Source organism: Apis florea, unplaced genomic scaffold, assembly GCF_048593485.1.
Source record: "Apis florea isolate Af1SG1 unplaced genomic scaffold, ASM4859348v1 contig_2350_pilon, whole genome shotgun sequence".
NCBI classification, from domain to species: domain Eukaryota; kingdom Metazoa; phylum Arthropoda; class Insecta; order Hymenoptera; family Apidae; genus Apis; species Apis florea.
Window position 1 is genome coordinate 7,091,929 of NW_028256565.1, and position 18,093 is coordinate 7,110,021.

General features: G+C 31.6%; 4 protein-coding genes and 2 long non-coding RNA genes across 16 annotated transcripts in view; 3 read left to right on the forward strand and 3 right to left on the reverse strand.

Annotated features, from left to right (window-relative positions):
• Positions 1-34: 34 nt before the first annotated feature.
• LOC100871745 (serine/threonine-protein kinase VRK1) lies at positions 35-2,655 on the reverse strand. The gene is made up of 7 exons (XM_012490750.3): positions 2,285-2,655; positions 2,141-2,193; positions 1,989-2,058; positions 1,650-1,846; positions 1,306-1,519; positions 557-1,227; positions 35-466 (listed from the first exon to the last, which is right to left on the reverse strand). The coding sequence occupies exons 1-7, from the start codon at positions 2,448-2,450 to the stop codon at positions 353-355; spliced, it is 1,485 nt and encodes a 494-aa protein (XP_012346204.3). The 5' UTR covers positions 2,451-2,655; the 3' UTR covers positions 35-352.
• On the forward strand, positions 1,853-5,678 carry gwl (serine/threonine-protein kinase greatwall). Of its 6 annotated transcripts, none has more exons than XR_001112603.3 (5): positions 1,853-1,863; positions 3,097-3,336; positions 3,427-4,884; positions 5,096-5,308; positions 5,382-5,678. XR_001112603.3 is itself a non-coding variant. In XM_086904959.1 (5 exons), the coding sequence occupies exons 1-5, from the start codon at positions 1,861-1,863 to the stop codon at positions 5,426-5,428; spliced, it is 2,091 nt and encodes a 696-aa protein (XP_086761085.1). In that variant the 5' UTR covers positions 1,853-1,860; the 3' UTR covers positions 5,429-5,678. The 6 variants fall into 6 exon arrangements, 5 of the variants coding, with proteins under 5 accessions (XP_086761085.1, XP_086761082.1, XP_086761084.1 ...); XM_086904959.1 differs by having other exon boundaries at positions 3,427-4,513; positions 4,595-5,308; XM_086904960.1 differs by lacking the exon at positions 1,853-1,863 and adding an exon at positions 2,893-3,007 and having other exon boundaries at positions 3,427-4,513; positions 4,595-5,308.
• A 113-nt stretch (positions 5,679-5,791) lies between these two features.
• On the reverse strand, positions 5,792-9,851 carry LOC100871622 (uncharacterized). The gene is made up of 6 exons (XM_003696223.4): positions 9,218-9,851; positions 7,743-8,050; positions 6,928-7,397; positions 6,381-6,655; positions 6,134-6,279; positions 5,792-6,059 (listed from the first exon to the last, which is right to left on the reverse strand). Exons 1-6 carry the CDS (start codon positions 9,402-9,404, stop codon positions 5,907-5,909), a joined length of 1,539 nt encoding a protein of 512 aa, XP_003696271.1. The 5' UTR covers positions 9,405-9,851; the 3' UTR covers positions 5,792-5,906.
• LOC147658169 (uncharacterized) lies at positions 7,849-8,768 on the forward strand. The gene is made up of 3 exons (XR_015291201.1): positions 7,849-8,065; positions 8,161-8,405; positions 8,571-8,768. It is a non-coding gene; the product is annotated as an uncharacterized LOC147658169 (long non-coding RNA).
• A 624-nt stretch (positions 9,852-10,475) lies between the features above and the next one.
• On the forward strand, positions 10,476-13,309 carry LOC147658170 (uncharacterized). Of its 2 annotated transcripts, XR_015291200.1 has the most exons (6): positions 10,476-10,778; positions 10,940-11,020; positions 11,125-11,577; positions 12,342-12,560; positions 12,648-12,843; positions 12,926-13,062. It is a non-coding gene; the product is annotated as an uncharacterized LOC147658170 (long non-coding RNA). The 2 variants fall into 2 exon arrangements; XR_015291199.1 differs by lacking the exon at positions 10,476-10,778 and having other exon boundaries at positions 12,342-12,565; positions 12,926-13,309.
• Positions 13,310-16,838: 3,529 nt separating this feature from the next.
• The window catches only part of grh (grainy head), a 128,535-nt gene continuing 127,280 nt past the window's right edge, over positions 16,839-18,093 (reverse strand). For all 5 annotated transcript variants that reach the window (XM_086904952.1, XM_086904954.1, XM_086904953.1 and 2 more), the window contains one exon: positions 16,839-17,623. In XM_086904952.1, coding sequence (XP_086761078.1) covers positions 17,338-17,623 — 286 coding nt within the window. In that variant the 3' untranslated portion in view covers positions 16,839-17,337. The remainder of the gene's footprint in view (positions 17,624-18,093) is intronic.

Consider the following 18,093-nt stretch of genomic DNA (forward strand, 5'->3'; position numbering starts at 1 on the left):
AAATCTTCAATATCTTATAAATCTAATCAATAAATAATTTATAGAAAATTCTTTATTTTTATATAAATACAGAAAATTAATACTGCCCAATTGTCAGCATTAATATTACAAACTTTTACATATTTTATACAATTTTTTATCATGCAAATGTATCAAAATATATTATTTTTTCTCAGTATAAATTATAAAGATAATGAAATACAATTGCAAATAATATTTTTTTTGCATAATTATATCAATAGTTTTATAAATACAAGTTGTTATAAATACAATAATATACAAAATTCCACTAAATAAGGATTTTCAATGTGTATAAACATTTGAAGTATTAATACTCACGTCATATTTATAATTACGTGCTAAACATGTCTTCTTCAGATGCACTTTCCTGATTTTTTGCTCTTGTATTTTTAGACGTTGCATTTCGAGTATTTATGGGCCGCGATTTAGTACCTTTTGATGTTATCTATTCAAATATATATAATACATATAAATAATATATATAAATAATAAATATGTATTTTTATTAAATTTAAAAAATATATATTTTATATACCTCTGGTTCAGAATCAGATTCACTGTGAATATAATTAATTTTTTTTTTGCTTTTAACTGGACTTTTTTCCTCATTATATTTATTTACAGAACTAGAATTTTTTTTTGCTTTTTTAACTATTTTTATATCATATTCTTCATCAGATTCAATCTCATTTAATGCTAGTTTAATATCTTTTACACCACCACGTTTTTTGTCTATTACAACTCCTACATTGCTATCATCAAGACTTTTCACAGGACTTGTATTTTTTGTTGATTTTATACGAGGACTTTTTCTTTTTTGATTAATTATATTTTTTATTTTTTGTGGTGTAGTTTTTGGAATTTGTTTATGAGAAATATTTTTGATATCAGTTTTAAATTCTAACTTTCCATCTGGTTTATGTGATAATTGTTTTAATCCCTCTATTAATATTTTTTTAAATTTTTCATAATCTGGTATTTGATTAAATTTTATACTTGCTAATAAAGTCATATATTTATGTATAGTATTTGAAATTGTTCCATGAAAACATTTATTTAAAAATTCTGGAATATTATCAAAAGCCTTTTCCTTTTGTTTTTGTACTGCAATTGGATCTGACAGATTTTTCTCCCATAAAAGTGATCCACATAACCAGTGAATCATATTATAACCCAAAATTTCAAAATCTCCACGCATTGTTGGTACTATATACATATATATATTATTAAAATTACACATATTAAATTTTACTGAATGATTATAACTATACTATTAACTATTACCTCCCATATGTGCATCTCTGCTGGTGTATTCAATAGTTCCATTATGGGCTTTCTTTGGATCTAATTTATATTCATCTTTTGTTGTATAATGAGAAGCCAATCCAAAATCTACTAGATAAACTTGATTTTTAGATTTTAAATCTAACAATAAATTTGCTCCTTTTATGTCTGCATGTACATATGTCTTATGGTGGATATATTCTAGAACATTTATCTAAAAATTTTATGATCATACAAATTGTAATAATTCATTTAAAAAATAATTATATATAATATTGTAATACTTTATATTTTTTATTTATGAATTATTGAATTATAAAAATTTATTTTGGATTGCCTCTTACTATTTGTAAAGCTACTTTGTACACTGTATGTTCTGGAAATCTTCGATTATTTGCTTCAAATAATTTCCATAAATCTGTACCATATCGTTCCATTACTATAAATCGATATTTTGTTTTTTTATATTCATGACTACCAGAGCCAATATATCGAGGCATACCAAGTGCTGGAAGTTTCTTTTTGTTTCTCCAATTATCAACTAAAACCAATTACATGGTACTCTTTCTTTTTCTATACTAGTTTCATAATATATGCATATAAAATGTACAGTAAAACTAAAAAGGTAAATCTACATAGATAAAAATTATTTATATTTAAATATTGAAATTTAAATAACTCACTTTCATTTGGTTTGGCATTTCTCATGTAAAAATGCATTTCTACAAATAATGGACCATTTCCATGTGGTTCCTAAAATTTGGAAAATTTATTTATTTCATATAAAATAATAAACATGCAAACAAATGAATATAAATCTATAACAAATACTTACAATTTTAATTACATTAGGATATTCATTTGGAACTTTTCCATTATAAGGTGCAGCTGTAATTATTATTATGATTAAATAAGATATACAGAGAAGATATGTATGAGATAAAGACATAAATGTTACAATAATAAAAATAATACATACCAGAATAAATTTCACCAAAACCACCAATACCGATTGATACGCCAAGAATCCATTGTTTTTTTCCCATATCTGTCAATATTTCACCAGCAGAAATTGGATCTGGCAATTTATATGCATTTGCTCCTTTTTTTTTAGGTGCTCTTTTTACTATTTTGTCAGACATCATAAGGTTATCAAAAATATATTATTATAATGTATATTTCCGAACAAAAAATTAAAAATAATTTTAAAAACTATATAATATAATTTCAATATGACAAATTTATATTTAAATAAATGTTTCATATACTGCACACACTATTTTATCTTTCAACGTTTTCGTGCAGTAATGCAAAGAAGCTATGAATATAAAAAATTTAAAGGCGGGAATTGTAAGTGCTCAGTGCAACCGTTTCAAAGTCATGGAAGTTCCTATGCACTTAAATGTTATAAAAAACATTTTTAATTAGGATGCAAATTATAAATTCAAAATTATTATTTTCTATAACCACAATAATAAATCTATTTTATTAGTTATTAAATATGACTTATTTATATTATATAATGATAATTAGTAAAAAAGAATTATTGTTGGCGGTTCTGATTATTTTAAATTACTTGAAGTATGTAGTATATTTTCTTGTCACATGATCATACATATGTTAACTTTTAAATATGTTCAGATAACCGTTAAGATTTATTTGTGTATATAAGAGAATAATATAAAATATGAAGAAACGATGAGTAAAATTTCACATTTTTTGTGTTGTGGAATTATTTCATGAATCAAGGTTTCAATATTTTAAGTTTCATTACATAAGTTTGTAATTCAGTTGATTAGGTTATTTTTTCAAATGGAAGAAGCGGCGATTAATTCGCCAAATTCACGTCTAAACGATAATGACCAAATTAATGAAACAGATGACGAAAATTCTCGTATAAATTATAATGACTCAGGAAATGAACATGAAATTCTGTATGGGGAGTGTACGCCGCAACAGGTATCAACGAGCAGACAAATCAATAATTCTATTTTTAATACTATATCTAAAATTGTTAATCCCACAGCAAAGGTAAATATATATTATTACGAATAAAAAAAATTTTCAGACCTGAAATTTAATAAATTCGTACTTTTACTTAATATTATATTTAATTTTTAGGTACCAGAAATTCAAGATTTTAAAATTGTGAAACCAATAAGTCGTGGTGCATTTGGCAAAGTTTTTCTTGGACATAAAAAGTCAAATCCTGAAAAAGTATATGCTATTAAAGTAATGAAAAAAAATGAGATGATTAATAAGAATATGGCTTCACAAGTGATCATTGAAAGAAATGCTTTAGCTTTGACACGTAGTCCATATTGTGTACAATTATTTTATTCATTACAATCGGCTAGTAGTGTTTATTTAGTAATGGAGTACATGGTTGGTGGAGATCTTAAAAGCTTGCTTGGTGTATATGGTTACATGGAAGAATCTATGGCAGCTTTTTATACTGCAGAAATATGTCTTGCTTTGGAATATCTTCATTCTCATGGAATTGTACATAGGGATTTAAAACCAGATAATATGCTTTTGTCAAAAGAAGGACATGTCAAGTTGACAGATTTTGGACTTAGTAATATATCTTTGCATAGAGATCTTGAAATATCAGATTTAGTTAATTGTACACCCAGTCTTTGCACTAGAACTCCTGGACAACTTCTTTCTTTGACATCACATTTATCTTTTGGTTCTGGACAAAGATCGACAAGTGAATCTAATCTTAGTGACAAAAGTACACTTGGTGTTAATTTACTTCCTGCTTTACAACAAAATTCAACTAAATTTCAATCTTCACCAAATTCGATAATTTCATCTGCTGCATCAGGAGATTATTCCCGAGTATCTGGTATTACTCCTTTTCAATCTGCAGAAGATCTTCATTTAACGGAACGTTTGGAGCATATTATTGTTGAAAAAAAAGATGAAGATGATGAGAGTAGCTCTGGAAGTTATCATACATGTGAGGCATCTTCGGTTCGCGTTAATAATCAACTTAATCAAAATTTAGAAGAGGAGGACGAATCCACATTAGAAGCAGAACAATCTCAACAACCTCTTCCTCATACTAGTCCATTAAGTACATGTACGAATACATTTACCAGAGGTGCAAAACGAAAGAGAACAACAGGAGGAACAACTGGTTTAACGTGTGAATTAAGTATAATGGATTTGGATGTTGATAAAACACCAAAAAGAAAAAATCGTGGTTGTATATTTTCTAGAAGTCCAATTAATTCCGTTATTTCTGAATCAGTAAAACAAACGAACAATACTACTGATACAGGTATGGTACAAGAAAGTGGATCTAGCGGAAGAGTTGCATTTAGTACACCAGTATCATTTACGAAACAGAGATGCTATAGTGAAGAAGATGCAGAAACATGCGAGGAAGAAACGGTACGTTTGATTAAAACGACAAGATTTCAACTTCCACCAGTTCTTACATCACATTCAGCTCCTGAGATACCTATAGGTGACAATTCTGAGAAACATCGTTCGCCTCAAGTTATATCTCCCATAAAAACACCTGCAACTTCTGGCAATTGTTACACACCTTACAGAACTCCGAAATCGGTAAGAAGAGGCGGTCAAGCTGTTAATCGATCAGATGATCGTATTCTTGGAACACCTGATTATCTTGCACCAGAATTACTTTTAAAACAAGGTCATGGACCTGCAGTGGATTGGTGGGCTTTAGGCGTGTGCCTGTTTGAATTTTGCACAGGTGTTCCACCATTTAACGATGAAACACCACATGCTGTATTTTCTAATATTCTTGCTAAAGATATTCCTTGGCCAGAGGAAGAAGAAGCTCTGTCAACAGTTGCTGTGGAAGCCATAGATGCACTTCTCACTTTAGATCAATATGAGCGTCCTTCTGCACAAGAAGTGCGAGTTATGAAACTTTTTCAGGATTTCCCTTGGAACGAACCGTTGAAAGCGACGCCACCTTTTATACCACAACCCGACGATAATTACGATACATGTTATTTTCAAGGTAATTTTATATTATATAGTATGTTACAAATGAATGTTATGAATTCGATTTTTGTCTCGGTTCTTTTCTTTAGCACGAAACATTATGCAACATTTAAACGTGAGCAGCTGCGAAACATAAAAATCATATTGATGGAAAAATAGATATCAATTTACAGTTTATTTTATGACTGAAGTAACATTATGCAACATTTAAATGCGAACAACTGTAATATATAATCTTCAAAAGAAGATCATTTCAATGCAATAAGAAGATGGATAACATATGGATTGCTTTATGACAGGAATAATATAACATTAAAATTGTATAAAATATTTTTTATATAGTTGTATATGTATAGTATTATAAAATATTTTGTTACAATTTAAAATTTTTGTGTCATCACTTGTTCCTAGATGAACATGTTTTGCTATTTATTTTGCTAATGATAACAGTTCATAAAACAAATTGCATAGGAATAAATTATAGGAATAAAAGTTTTCATTTTTATTTATATATAAATTTTAATGATTCTTAATTTTATATTACATGATATCATATCGGCTTTGATGATGCGAGGATGACAATGGTAAAAAACTGAATAAGACTAATTTGAGTTTTATTTCACATTTTTATAAATCCAAGGCAGGAAATGCGTTACTCTAGTATAAACGCCAGGATATTGACCTTTACCACATCCAATACCCCAACTGACAATACCAACTTGTGTCCAACGACCATCATTAACCATTAAAGGACCACCACTATCACCCTATGAAATAGAGGATACATTGCATTCGAAAATTCAATAAATTAATAATACAATAAATCAGTTTTAATACAAACCGAGCAAGAATCTTTCGCAGCTCGTCCTGCACACAAGAAACTGTCTACAATACCGCCAGGTGCCGCGGCACCGTATTTTAATTTGCATTCACTATTTGTCCAAATAGGTATGGAAACTTCTTGAAGTATTGCTGGTTGTGGTCCACCTTAAAAATTAAAACAATGTTATAATTCTTTTTTTGTTGAAAGAATTTAATTAATACAATTAAATATTAAATTAATCTTTTTTTTTTTTTAAATTTCTTACTTTCTCTCAAGGAACCCCAACCAATGACTGTAGCAATTTTTCCAGGATACAACTGCGAACCACTCGGCAGACAGATGGGTCGTATTTGTTCCGTGAATGAAACAGGTTCATTGAGTGTGAGTAGTGCAATATCGTTATACAGAGTGCGTGCATTAAAACCTCTATGTCTGACTACTCGTTTCACTCGTCGTTCGATATGTCGGATCTCCGTGTTAGTTTTAATATTGTAATCTCCAAGACGGACCGTTAATCTTGCTACGTCCCAGGAATTCATGCTGGAAACATAGGAATAAAATTCATTTATACAAAATTCTCTTTCTTTTTTTATAGAACGTATAATATGCATATAATATATATGATCACAATCATATAATAATATACAAGGATAGCATTTTGTATAAAAAAAAAGAATTATTAAAAAAAAGTGATTGTAGTTTTAATTTTTTATTAACAAATCTAACGATTGTCTTGCAGGAATAGAAGCTATATGAAAATACCAAGCGTACCAAATGATTTTATCATTCTATACGTTTTACGGAGAACTTACTTGGCAACACAATGAGCTGCAGTGAGAATGTGTTTATTGTCGATGAGTGAACCACCACAGAATTGTCGGCCACCGTTGAAGAGTGCCGCGATCCAAGGCCACTCGCCAGGGTCAGCATTCTGACCACCTACGATTCTCTCCTGGTCCTGAATACCGTTCTTTGCACCGCATTGAGACATATCAATGCTCGAAATAATTTCTGAGGGTTTTTCACTGGTCGTTGGTACAATTGGAACATTTGGCCACCAGGCAGGTTTCTTCGTTGGCCAGGTCGTCGCAATATCAGGTTTTTTTGATGTGGAAACTGGTTTTATCGTTGAGAACGTTGGTAATTCTAGATACGGTGGATGAGTGGGTAGCGGTGGTATGGTATGATCAGGTGGATGCGTTGGGATCGGTGGCGGCCAGGAACCTGGGTTCTGTGGCCTTGGTTTTGCGGCCATTTCTTCCTCCCTATTGTCGTTGCTTTCCTAAATTATGAAGCAAATCTCCGTGAAATATCGATATTGTTTCAAAAGGAATGACGGAACAGGAAGAAATAGAGAGAATCGTCAATGAAGATTTCATGGTAAGGAATGGATAGTAGGTGCCGATTAGACACGGTAGTAAAAGTAAAGTCGTAAAAGTCTGTTTGCGAAATTTCTTTGTTCAATAGATACACCCGAAGTATGACTTTCTATGTTAGAACCTTTTCGATTCGCATCACGTATTATTTTTACGAGTTCTTGGTAACTAACTAGGATCTGTAATTTCAGTTGAGAAATTGTTCGAAGGGAACTTGAAAAAATATTTAATTCTCCGATAAAAATATTTACCTGATTATTTTCTATAGTAGAATCGTCGTCTGACTGTGGTGTAACGACCGGAAGTATATTGGAGCAACAGATTCCGAAATTCATCTGTCCATTCCCCTTTATATAGCTGCAGGTGTCGTAAACACCAAGAACCCAGCCATCTAGAGCGCTCAAATCGGGAATTTTGAAATATGGATAACATTCTTTGAAGCTGGTGCAACGACCAATCTCTCCTTTTGATGTCAGGCAAGTGTCGCTGTTGGGGATTCCATTCCACAGTATACCACGACTATCTCTCGTCTCAGTTTGGATATCTGTATTACTGGCGGCTGAATGATAAAATGGTACTTTTTTAATTTAATTATATTTTAATCGACAGATTAATTATATCAGCAGAAATAATTTTTTAAAATAATAATTTCACTCGTCTTTTCCCAAGTCGTTCGTGATCGGTTTATAAACATATTCATCGATGAAAGAATCGTTATAGCGGGAATATAAACACATAGAATCGTGTATATGTACATAAACGATGTCTGACACATTGTCTATTGTTGTAATGAATGCAGATCGTCTTCATTATGTAATGAATTATGTATTTGTATATTCGCAAGAAAATCATGTGATTGAACGAGAGAAGCTTTTTATTTTTTACTACGTCTCATTATTCTTCATACAAAACATGTGGGTATTTTTTTATCAATATTATTTTATTAATATTAGATTAATATTACGTTGATTCAAATCGAATGATTTTTAATAATCAATCAACAATATTCTTATATATTATTCGTTATAAACATAATCTTATTGCGCTCTTTGCGTACAAACAATTACAATTAATTACAGATTAGATGACAGAGAATAATCCAATTTATTTCCGGTAAGATCAAGCCAAATTTCATTATATCATCGAATGTTTTTAAAACACCGATCGACCGAGACCGAGACATCACAATAGAATTCCATCCAGATTCTTGACAGTGGGTTCGCTGACCCACAGGTTACATATAGGTGCACACACAAGACTGGTACGCACGCCTGGAAGACTTCCGTTCGCTGTGTATGGAACACACGCATGATCGATCACATGTGATTCTCGTGTATGATTCTCTTCGATTATTCGCATGTTATCATCGCGAAATGCCATCAAGTGTCGTAATCTCATGTAACGAACTCGAACGAGTTCTTCATCTCCAGATTCTTCAGGTGATTAATACTCGATCATCAATGAGACGTATAATAATATAGCGACAGGCTAATCGATGTTATTCATCTACTCTATTCCTTATAAGCATCTAATTATATATTAAAATAGTCATTATATTTCAATTGTGGAGTTCCATTGTACATCGATCAACCTTGGAAAAAAAGACGAATCTATCAGTTATATGAAATCAAATAGTTATTTCTCTAAAATTCCTATTTATCTATTTTATTTTATTTAATTATTAATGAATCATAATTGAACTAGATCCAAGAAATCATCCACTTACCATCAATGATTACCGCGTTGTCATCATCCTCTCCCCGATGGACCTCTTCTAACGATGACTGGAAGTCGAACGATTTACTTTTTGGATCAGCGTAAATAGTGCCAGTGATCGTCAAAATCGCGATGACAGTCTGTACAATGAGCAGCAATAGTTTCGTTTCTGACGACGCTCGATGGAATCGGTCCATTTCCACAGAGAAACGGAAAACCACTCGATCGAGAGAAAAAACGCGCAACGAGGAGAGGATCACGGATGTTTGGGACCCTATGTTACCGGTAGGGATCGTGGAACCGGCACTAAGCTTGCTAAGCTGCTGAATAGCCAGTGCTCGTGCTTATAACGGGCTCGTCCTCCCCTCTCGTGGTCGGTGCTGTTCTTTGCCCCCCGGTAGGTTCTGATACACAAGTTACGGGATACCATCGAGTTCTTTTCTCATTTTCTTTTAGAGGACGTGCAAACACCTTAAGGCATCTGCGTGGTACCCATTGCAAGAAAAAAGGGTAGACGGATCCCGCGTGTACAGAATCAAAACTGATGGTATGCTAATTTTCGGCAGATTGAAAGATCCGATCGGCACGATTTATTCCGGTTTAGTCACGCGATGTTGATCTCGTGATGTTAAACGTTTCACTACTACTTCAGGTGTTTATTTTTTTCGTTTCTTCGCGATATTGTGAATTATACGAATCATTTTAGAACTGGCACTTCCTCTTTTTTTTTTTTTTAATTAAATTTTACTTTATTTCATATTTTACGTTTCTAATATTACGTTTTTTCTCGCAAAATTATATTTTATATCTTCTCTTATTACTTTATTATTTATTTCGTATCGTGCGATTAGTTGTTTATAATATTATACAAAATTAATATTATCTCAATTTATTGTAATTTTTACGTTTAAGATTTAAATACCTATTCGCAGTTAGTCAAATACAATGTATAAAGAATATTTTTCATATTGTATCGAATCGATCACATTGGTCATTCAACCAACATTGAATTCGAAATACCTGTCAGTCATCCATGATGAGCTCATTTCATAAGACGCCACATCAAATATCCATTTCTTTCTTTTCGTATCAATGAATCTTTTGATAGTTCGATTTATTGATACGGTTCAATGACCATATCTAATTTCGATAGCCGGTTATGTTACAGCTATGGATCAGGAATATATAATCGAATTTGACGATTCATTCGAAATCACGAAGAGACAATTTCAATTGAAATTCGCTGATTATGTAACATGGTGTGACAGAATCGGCTCAACCTTGATTTATGTCGTCGCCAATCTCAACGCCGATCGTGACTGTCGAGTTCATAGGCATTTGCATAGAGAGTAAGATCCTCGTGCTGGCCTTGGAGAGGCCGAGGAGAAGACTGCACGTAAGGGACGGCCGTGAACTTGCCAATCTGTGCACCATCGCGAATGCCAACGTAGCGTGCATTTCCCTCTGACCACAATGAATGGAATTTCTTTAAACCTGTTGTATATCGCGTGCTTCGTATCGACCTGATAATTTTCTATTCATTCCTTTTTTTTTTTTAATGCCACTTGCTCGTAAGTACAAATTCGTTTTTGTCGAAATTTAGGAAATTTATTAATTTTGCGCCTGAAATTTTATAACGAAATATTTTTCAAAGTGTTTAAAGAAAAATTTTACTCAATGAAATCATCTTGAACATCTGCTGTTTTACATTCATGAAATTTGCATATTTCAGATTGATCACTTGATTCAAAGTATCGAGAAGTGTATGTGAAGTTAAAGAAAACAAGTTTATACTAAAGATAAGTAATTTACGGTGAGATTACATATCAATGCTTTAATATGCAAGCAGCTTATTAAATATTTAAAATTTCTTAATCATTATTCCCTCCCTTTAATATTAATCGTTCATATTTTCAGGTTTCATGGTTTTCCTCAATTGCGAGAAATTATTATCATGCGATATCAAGTCTTATTATATCAAGTTATATATTCTCTATTGCATATTTAAGTTTCAATTGCACTCGAGCGAATTTAAAATTTTATTTTATTAAGCGTGCAGAAAATATTATAAATGATAATTCAATATATACATCGTGACAAATTATATAATAAAATAACTAATGATTGGACGATTTATATTTAATAATGAGAAACTTTGTTTTAATTCGTCGAGGGATATATTAATATTTCTTATTTTATTAATTACGTCCAAGTCTTGCGTGAATAGTTTTTTTTCACGAAAATGTGCAGTATCAGGGTGGCAATTTAAGTTAAAAAGAATGATAGAAAACAGACCTTGAGATGGATGTAAATTTCACATTCTGTGGTTCATTGAACTGCCCTTCAAATGGACAAGGGGAGTAAAACAAGGTAAGTTTTACTTTTTTTCTCTGACCCTTCTCATTCTTTCTTCAGACGTTAGCCATTAATAATTTGCGTCATCGTTTACCGTAGCTAATTTGCGATTCTTTTTTAATTTTTAGTTATTTATTATATGAGCAAAATATATTAAAACTATAATTGCCATATAATTTTTTCAAAAATTTCTGAATATATATACGATATTTTCTAAAATGTCATGTATCTTTGAATGGAATATAAATTGTTCAAATCAATGGATTCCTCTTAAGATTTTAAGTTTTATTTTCCTGTTTTTTTTTTTTAAACAGATAATATTTTCCAAAATCTCACGATATTTAAATTAATTAACAATTAATTGATCGAAAGAAGAAAGAGTTAAGCTATTGTTATTTTAGATATTTTAAATTTCTCAAAATACCGAAGAATTATTTATATGGTTAAAGGAATTAGGACACAATCATTGATCTTTCTGTTTTATAAAAAAAAAAAAAAACACATTTATTGTTAATGGTTATGTTTGAAGAGAATTTTTATAATTCATTTTTAATGACTCACATTTAATTGCAAACTGTTGTACTCCTAATGAAAAAAGGAAAAAATAGTCCGTTGTTATTTTATACACGATTACACGAAAATCATTTCGAGCAACGATTAGATCTATTTATTATTCAACTTATATATAGGATTAGAGAAACTTGTTGTAGTGCCAAGTATTCATTTTCCTTTCAAAATCTAATTTGAATATTTAAAAGATTTATTTTTTTCTTTTAAAGATTGATTTATACCAAGTATTAAGATACAGTTATATCAAGATTTCCACCTGATATTCTGTGAGAGAAGGCCAACGATCTCTTTTGATGATCAACATTTGATCCATCAATTGATAAACGAATCTGTAAATTGTATTCGACTCTTATGATGCATAAAATTTGGTTCAAGATCTTATACTGAGGCTACCATTGGATGTTTTTTCCCTTTGAATGTGAAAACCGGTTGCGTGAGAGCTGCTTTTTATTGTATAGCTATAATGTATTAAGACATGCCATTAAGTCATTCTTTTTTTGATTTCTGAATCTTAGGAGAATCAAGAAAGATGCTGTGATAAGAATATTTTCAAACAAATCGTATAATATTCTCAGCGTGAAATTAATGGATGAAATTCAAACGTCTTTTGATAATGATTTTTATTAACAATTTATGGAAATTTTACTGACGATTAGATATTATTATAATATTGAAAAAAAGAAGAAATATTATCATATTTAAAACAACTACGTATGTAATCTCGTATAATTATTGTATGAAATAATTATTATTCTGTATTGATATATTATTGGCTGTAAAAAATCTTTAATAGACATCGATTGAAGAACCAATAATTGACGTCAGGGCCAGTGTCCCGCCACAAGGTCGTATATTCTCTCATGGTCGCCACAGTGTCTACATATGCTATTGGTGATGGATGCATATATTAGAGTTCCAGTAGAAGGTAGCAAATTTATGAATCGTATATAAACTTATGTAAATTTTACAAAATATATGGGATGCTTGTTACTATTTAAAGTGACAGAATTAGAATGTCAGAATTTTATCAGATAAAAATATGTTGATCGACGTTTATAAGTAAGTTTTTTTTTTTTTTCAAAACAACATATAGATAGTTTAAAAATTTACTGTATGATACATAAACAGAGTTCCATCTTTGTAAATGGATGATAATAAAAATAACTATAAATTAAAATTCCAATATCAAAGAAACGTTCAAACAATTTAGAAAGTTTACTGTGTAACATAATAATGATTTCGAAATGATCTCCAAATGATCTCCAAGTGATTTTAATAGCTTCAAATGATCATAAGAGTAATTTAAGCTAGGTCAGATCGTCTTATATATAATAGAGGTTAAATAAATCTCGAATAAACAATTTATTGATAAATGAATTTGAATGAAAGGAGCAATAAAAACTCGCAATTTATAAAACGTACTAATATAATATTTATTGTTTGCAATAAACAGCGTAATATAATATCACCTCTGGCACAATCTCACGATGGCAAGACAACGCGAAAACGGTATTATATTTCGATATTCTCGCATCATTTTTATCTGATTCCGCAACTTGTCCGGCTTCAAGATCCTCTAACAAAACAGTACGCGCGCATCAGCCCGAAATCGGCCGGTTTCAACATTCCTCCTCTTACACGGGTACATTTCTAACAAAATAAGGCGAAGCCTGTCGATTCGTTTCGCATCGCCGTTTATGTCGCTTTAAGTACGATATCGAGACGGCTGGGAAACGATCACGAGAAGACCACATACTCGCTTCATGTTGTTGCTATGCGATATGTTTCTAAATAACGCGTTAACACGAGGAAAGGGAGAAGAAAAGAAAGGAAAAAAAAAAAAAAAAAAAAAAAGAAAGAAGATACAAAAAAATGATCGATTTCAACGATCAATCTTCTACTCTACTCTAATGTTTATTCACCGGTCTTCTAATCGCGATTGAGATCTCCTCGTGACTGTAACACGGCTGCCTTTCATAATATATCATTAATCAATAATATTAATAAACGTAAAGGATTATAAGGGATGATACGATAGCAAATAAAAATCGTTCATCGGCAAAATCGTTCTCTAATGCACACATGATGAATCTCTTGCGAGATCTACATCTGTAAATAACGAAGAAAATATAGTTAGGCGATCGAAAAGGGTTTAGAGTGGATAGTTATTATGATGTAAGATTGTTTGATGAAGTTGGAAGTTGGGCTAAGGGGAAAATATCGATTACGAATAAAAAAAAAAAAAAAAAAAAAATAAAAATGTCATGGAGTAACACTAACAAATTTTCGGACCATCGTTGGACACGACTCTCTTTTTTTCAAGCATACTGATTATTTCTTGCATTCATTCTTATACTATCGTTCTGCCTTTTTCTCTCCTTCCTCCCTTTTACCCTCTGTTTACGATTTTTTTTTTTTTTATTCTCATTCTCGCACCATGAATATACACGCATTCCTTGTATAAAAAATAATAATTATTATAATAATATACGTATTACGTAGCTCTAGTCAATAGAATCAAATAATATTAATAATATCAAACTATATGCTGTCTTGCAGATAGATGTAACAAAATATAGTACTCGTATAATAATATGCATTTTACAAGCGTATTTTGATCCTTGCTTTGATATTGGTGTTGTGATACATGTATAGGACGTGTATATGTTTATTTAATTATCCATTCTTCTTCTTCTTCTTTTTTTTTTTTTGCCTTTTCACATAAGAACAAAAATGAAGACAACAGTGATGTGTCATGATCGCGATGCATTCTAGTCCAACCTAAATGCGAACTAATTACTAATTTTTAATAAGATGAGCGTATGTGCGTAAATGTGTGTACGTGTATGTATACGTGTGCACGAAATGTGCAATTTTACAATAAAAATCACGCGACGTGTGTGATGACGAGATGGTTCGTTTTTATATATCAGTGGCACGTTAATGTTGTCTCATCTTAAAGAGAGAAAAAAAAAATGATAAATACAACCAAAGATTATTGACAATTTTTAATATATCTTGCCGCTCGTTTCAGATTCTACGACGTTGCAGAGAATCATTGGTTATGATCATTGTATATTCTGTTTTTGCCATAATCAAGATAAACTTGGGTTTCACGGGGCTTACTATGTTAAAATAAAAACCCTTCGAGAACTTATAATATAATTTTTAATTATGTGAATTTATATATATTCTCTAAAAATCATTTTAATAAAATATATTCTTTAAAGTTCTTATTTCATTTATGTATTTTTTTCAGGGAATTTCACGCTATGGAAATATCTGTTCTCAAAGAGTTGTCTAACGTTCAAGGAAATAATGTTCTTAAGATACCGATACAACGTATTTGTCTATCTTAAATATTGCAATATTTGTTGCAATGATGTCCGCTACGGCGGATGAACGTATATTTTCTCTTCTATTTAAATCTCGACGAAAAAATAGAAAAAAGTACGTACGTATTTCAAATGAGTAATACTTGTTCTTTGTATATCAAACGATCCTGGGATACTCAAGAGGATTCTGAAATAATTGCAAAATATTTAAGGGATATTAAATCGATACTATTCAATAGATTTTCGATTAATTTCCGTATATAAATAATGATAATAATAATAATAATAATAATAATAATAATAATAATAATAATAATAATAATAATAATAATGATATAAAAATCAACAGTTGATGCAAAAAAGGAGAAACGTTTAAACGTTCCTTCGATTTGGAAATTAATATTTGGAAATGTGAAATAAGAATCTTTGAATGTTCAAACGTGGTGAATGAAACTGTTGAGTCCGCTCGAGAATCTTAATCAAGAATTAACAGAACTTACATATAGCTGAACGTGTATGAGCGCAATATTATAAAGAGATAAAAATGCTCGATGGCACCCGTCTATCTTGGAATGGCGACGTTCAAAGTTATACTCCTATCTCTACGTACAAGTCTTGGTATAAAATAAGCTTGCTCCGTGCACGTCGATTGGTCGAAACACCGACCATCGGTTTTTCTAAACGTATAAACAAGTATTTAAACTCTAAAACCGACGATACAATAAAATAGAGTGACATTTTTTTTTATCATATACATCTATACGTCATACGTATGTAATATATATATATAACAATATATATATATAAATCTAATAACTTAATATTTAACGGGGATAGGGGCGGGAATTTCTTAAATCAATTTTGATTGATTTACATGTAGCCATCGTGTTTCAATTACGATGCCAACGGTACTCTATAAGCTAACAACCATCGATATAAATTGTTCACAAATGAAAACAAACAAAAAAAAAAAATTATAATATAAAAAACGAGTCGCCTTGCCTTGATTAGAAATATATTTCTTCGCGATTTTATGCTTCGTATTAAAAATGTTTACGCGTATACAGATTGTTCAATCGCTACATTTCGTGCATACGAGGTATGTTTTATTTTTTTTCTTCTTTGAATTACAAAATTCTTCGATCGAAGAGTAATTGATATACTAACAAGTATTTTCACGAAAAAAATTTCAAGCATACAAAAGAAATATAAAGTTTTGTATATCTATTCGAAATCAATTGTATTCGAATCGATCAAACATCACCCTGTATCCACGAAATTCTCTACATCGTTGAAACTATCTGTATATCGATCTAACAGACACGATCATTCAAAACGTTACACAAGACGATCACTATCAACTAACGATTGTTTTTCTTTCCCTTTTTTTGACTTCTTGTCTATTGTACGATACGAAGAACAGTTGTGAATTTCCTTCTCGTGTTTCCTTCGTGTTTAAGTTCGGCTTACACATAATCCAAACTCGTGGATAACTCGTCGGACATCTTCTCTTCTTTTCTTCTTTTCTTTCTTCTAGTAAGTTTTCTTTTCTTAAAGTTAAGCACTGGTGGGGTAAAGTGGCAATTAATTATTCATCATTCACCGAAATCCTCTTCTCTTTATCTTCCACTTTTCTTCTTCTTCTCGCACTTGCACTCGACGCGATTTCTTCAAACGCAGGTCCCTGAAGAGCATTTTCTGGTCGAACTGTCCAATAATTCTTGTTACATTGCACCGTGTCGACGATTTCTCGCGATCATCGACAGTTGCCTTTCTCCCTCTCTCAGACTTATTTACACGAAACGGCGAGAGCCACGTACGATGTAATTACATTCTTCCTCTTCTTTGCGCTTTCGATGAGGCGAAAGGTTCACGTGTTCCCGCTCTCGTGAACGTGTGCGTGGCCATGCGCGGAATTGAGGGGCGAGTGAGCAATGTGCGCCGACGCTGAGGGTAATTCGATCAGGGTGACGTCGTATCCCGCGGTGGCAGGTGGATCATTCGGATCACCAGGATCACCAGGTGATCCAGGATTGGCCGGATTGCGCTCGTTGCTCGGATCTGGATTCGGCACTCGGGAATGAGTTACCTCCAGCAGGAACAGGTCCTCGTCCACGTAATATCGGATCATATCGTCGTCAATTTTCGCTGTAATTCTGTAACATGAGGAGAAAAAATGATGATTGAAGAGGGGAGAGCCAGCGGAGAAAAACTAGGTTAAAACCCTGCTTAAAATCGAATATATTGGAAACGAACGAACAGTGAAAAAAGAGAAATCGAAAGGCTCGATAAAGATTGATCTTAATAGCGAAACGTTTCGAACGATACAATGATGACACAATGAGAGATCATACGTATGGGTTTCTTTGTGTTTCTTTGTATTAAGGGGAGAAGAGTGAAAACGAGGAAAGAAGTCTATCGCATTCTGCCTCTATATTATAGGCTTTCGTGTTACGATTGATCGATATATTTTAAGCAGAGTACGAGAATCTATTTGGTCCTCGCGTTCGTGGTACGACAGACCTTGATGTTTTTATGTTTTTATCGATAAAGAAAATTAATATCATCGATTAATTTGCATCGAAATGATTCCAAATATCTCGCATCAACGCAACGGTTCCAAAGA